The following is a 1,986-nucleotide window of genomic DNA, read 5'->3' as shown; positions in this document are numbered from 1 at the left end:
TGAAAGGCGACATCACATTAGGAGAGGTCGCGTAAAGTGTAAACGGCGAACTGACCAAGTTTCCGAATATGGTAGCAATTATTGCATCATGCGGGGTGAAGCCTTTCGTTGTCTCGAGATATGTCGGGTACAAATCCTATGAAGTGGAGCATGTCGGGTTGGACAAGAATGAGATGTGGCGACGAACCAACGTACCTGAGAACCATGAGAGAGGAAGTTGAATCCTTTACAATGAGGTCCACCGGTCAGAGATACAAAATCATGACAGGTAATGACGGGCACGTACCCGCCATAAGCAAAACGGCATAAATACATAACGCCCAGTGTTGTTTGAGCATTTCCTTAACATCTTTGATGAATGCCTTTGTCTTCTTCGACGTATCGGTTCCCCCGTAACGCTCTACCTCCCTTGCGCGTAAGACATACTCACTCTCGGGAAGGAGAGCGCGAAGGCATGCTGTTGTAAAGGATATACCACAAGCCGTCCAGAACATGACCCTCCAGCCCTGGGTTGCGTGCGGCACGATGAATAGACTGACCAACGCTGCGATGAGATACCCGCACGCGTAGCCTTGTTGTAAAACACCGCTAGCCACGCCACGAGCTTCAATGGGGAGGTTTTCGAGTGCTGTGGATGCTGCTAGTCCCCAAATTCCGCCCATTCCGACACCGAAGAGGGACCGAAGGGCGAGAAATTGCTTGAATGTTTGGACGAATCCCACACAGAGTTCGAGGGAAGAAATGAGAAGGAGGTTGCAAACTAGAGGCCATTTTCTTCCGTAGCGATCTGAAAAAATACCAAACACAATCTTGAAAACTCGTGAGCATCAACGAAAGATGGTAAGGGGTTAAACTAAGACGCACGGCGCCTACTGATCGGAATAAGAGCGTGAGGGTGATTGAAGTCGTCTGCGCCAGAATCGTTAATTGTAGTAATCAATCTTCGCTTGAAACAAAGTACAATGTCACGAGCAGACCTGTTAAACTGACGTTCGAGTCGGTCAATGCTGAGAGACACGGAGAAAAAGTCGATGGCATCGCATGTCCACGCCAACCACCTAATGATCATATGTAATTTAGCCACGGTCACGTGGAGGTAAAGCGATGTACCCAACAAAGAACTGAGCCCATTGAATCCATGTCAAGCCACGTAGAACAGTGAGTAGGTGTGTTTTTTGTCTCTGCTCTCTTCGAGGAAGTAAATTTCGTAAGAAGTATGGTGCCATGGCTGAACGTCGTGATCAGGAAGCTTGAAATTTTATAAACGGCCTCTGTGCACCTTCTTATCCAAGCTCAATTTTCCGTCCTCAGGCTTCGAATCGGAGAAATGCATTTTGACCCGAATTCTACCGTTACACGTACCAACGAGGTTGTACATCATAGGAAGGCAGGAACTCCGTGAGTTAGCTGATCAATTTTGCGCCTAATGACCAGAGATTCAAAAGTTTATTACTTGAATGAACAATCAATATTATATTTGACCCAGGGGAGCGGCGATACACTTAACACGCGATTTCCCTTGCGATATGCCAATGCAGCGGATTTTGAGAATCATTTGAGTGATGGTCTGGACTCTGGAGCATATGCTACCAGAATCGGATCACCACATTTATTACTCAGACGGTTGGCCGCATACAATATGAGGGAAAACGGCTGTTGATGTTCCAACGTGGAGCATATCTGACGAAGTCCGTTTTCCCGGAAATTGAACTAAAGCAGCCAAAAAGCAGCGCCTATTTCTTAATAAGCGTTGGTAACCTGAGTATTGTATTTATAAGTAGTGGAGCTGTTGCAATTCGTCAACAAATGACCTCGCCATAACTTTCCGTGGTGGTTGGAGATCAGGAGAGAAGAATAAACGGAAAGCCGCGGTCTATTTTTGATGAGCGTCATATTCCGCTCCCGAATCCATGAGAACCGAAAGAAAATATCCTGGTCGATTAATTACTATAGATTGTGGAATGTTCCCCTTTCGACAGCGATGGA

At 46.5% G+C, this 1,986-nt stretch overlaps 1 protein-coding gene across 1 annotated transcript; it reads right to left on the bottom strand.

Annotated features, from left to right (window-relative positions):
* Positions 1-55: 55 nt before the first annotated feature.
* On the bottom strand, positions 56-1,226 carry LACBIDRAFT_256686 (uncharacterized protein; the record flags this gene model as incomplete). The annotated part of the gene is made up of 6 exons (XM_001890572.1): positions 56-136; positions 196-224; positions 287-809; positions 865-909; positions 962-1,058; positions 1,111-1,226. Coding segments are annotated over 6 exons (891 nt in total), but the record flags the coding sequence as incomplete, so codon positions are not given.
* Between the last annotated feature and the right edge of the window lie 760 nt (positions 1,227-1,986).

Source organism: Laccaria bicolor, genomic scaffold (genome assembly GCF_000143565.1).
Source record: "Laccaria bicolor S238N-H82 LACBIscaffold_115 genomic scaffold, whole genome shotgun sequence".
NCBI classification, from domain to species: domain Eukaryota; kingdom Fungi; phylum Basidiomycota; class Agaricomycetes; order Agaricales; family Hydnangiaceae; genus Laccaria; species Laccaria bicolor.
Note: the sequence above shows the minus strand (reverse complement) of the source record. Positions and strands in the feature narration are given on the sequence as shown.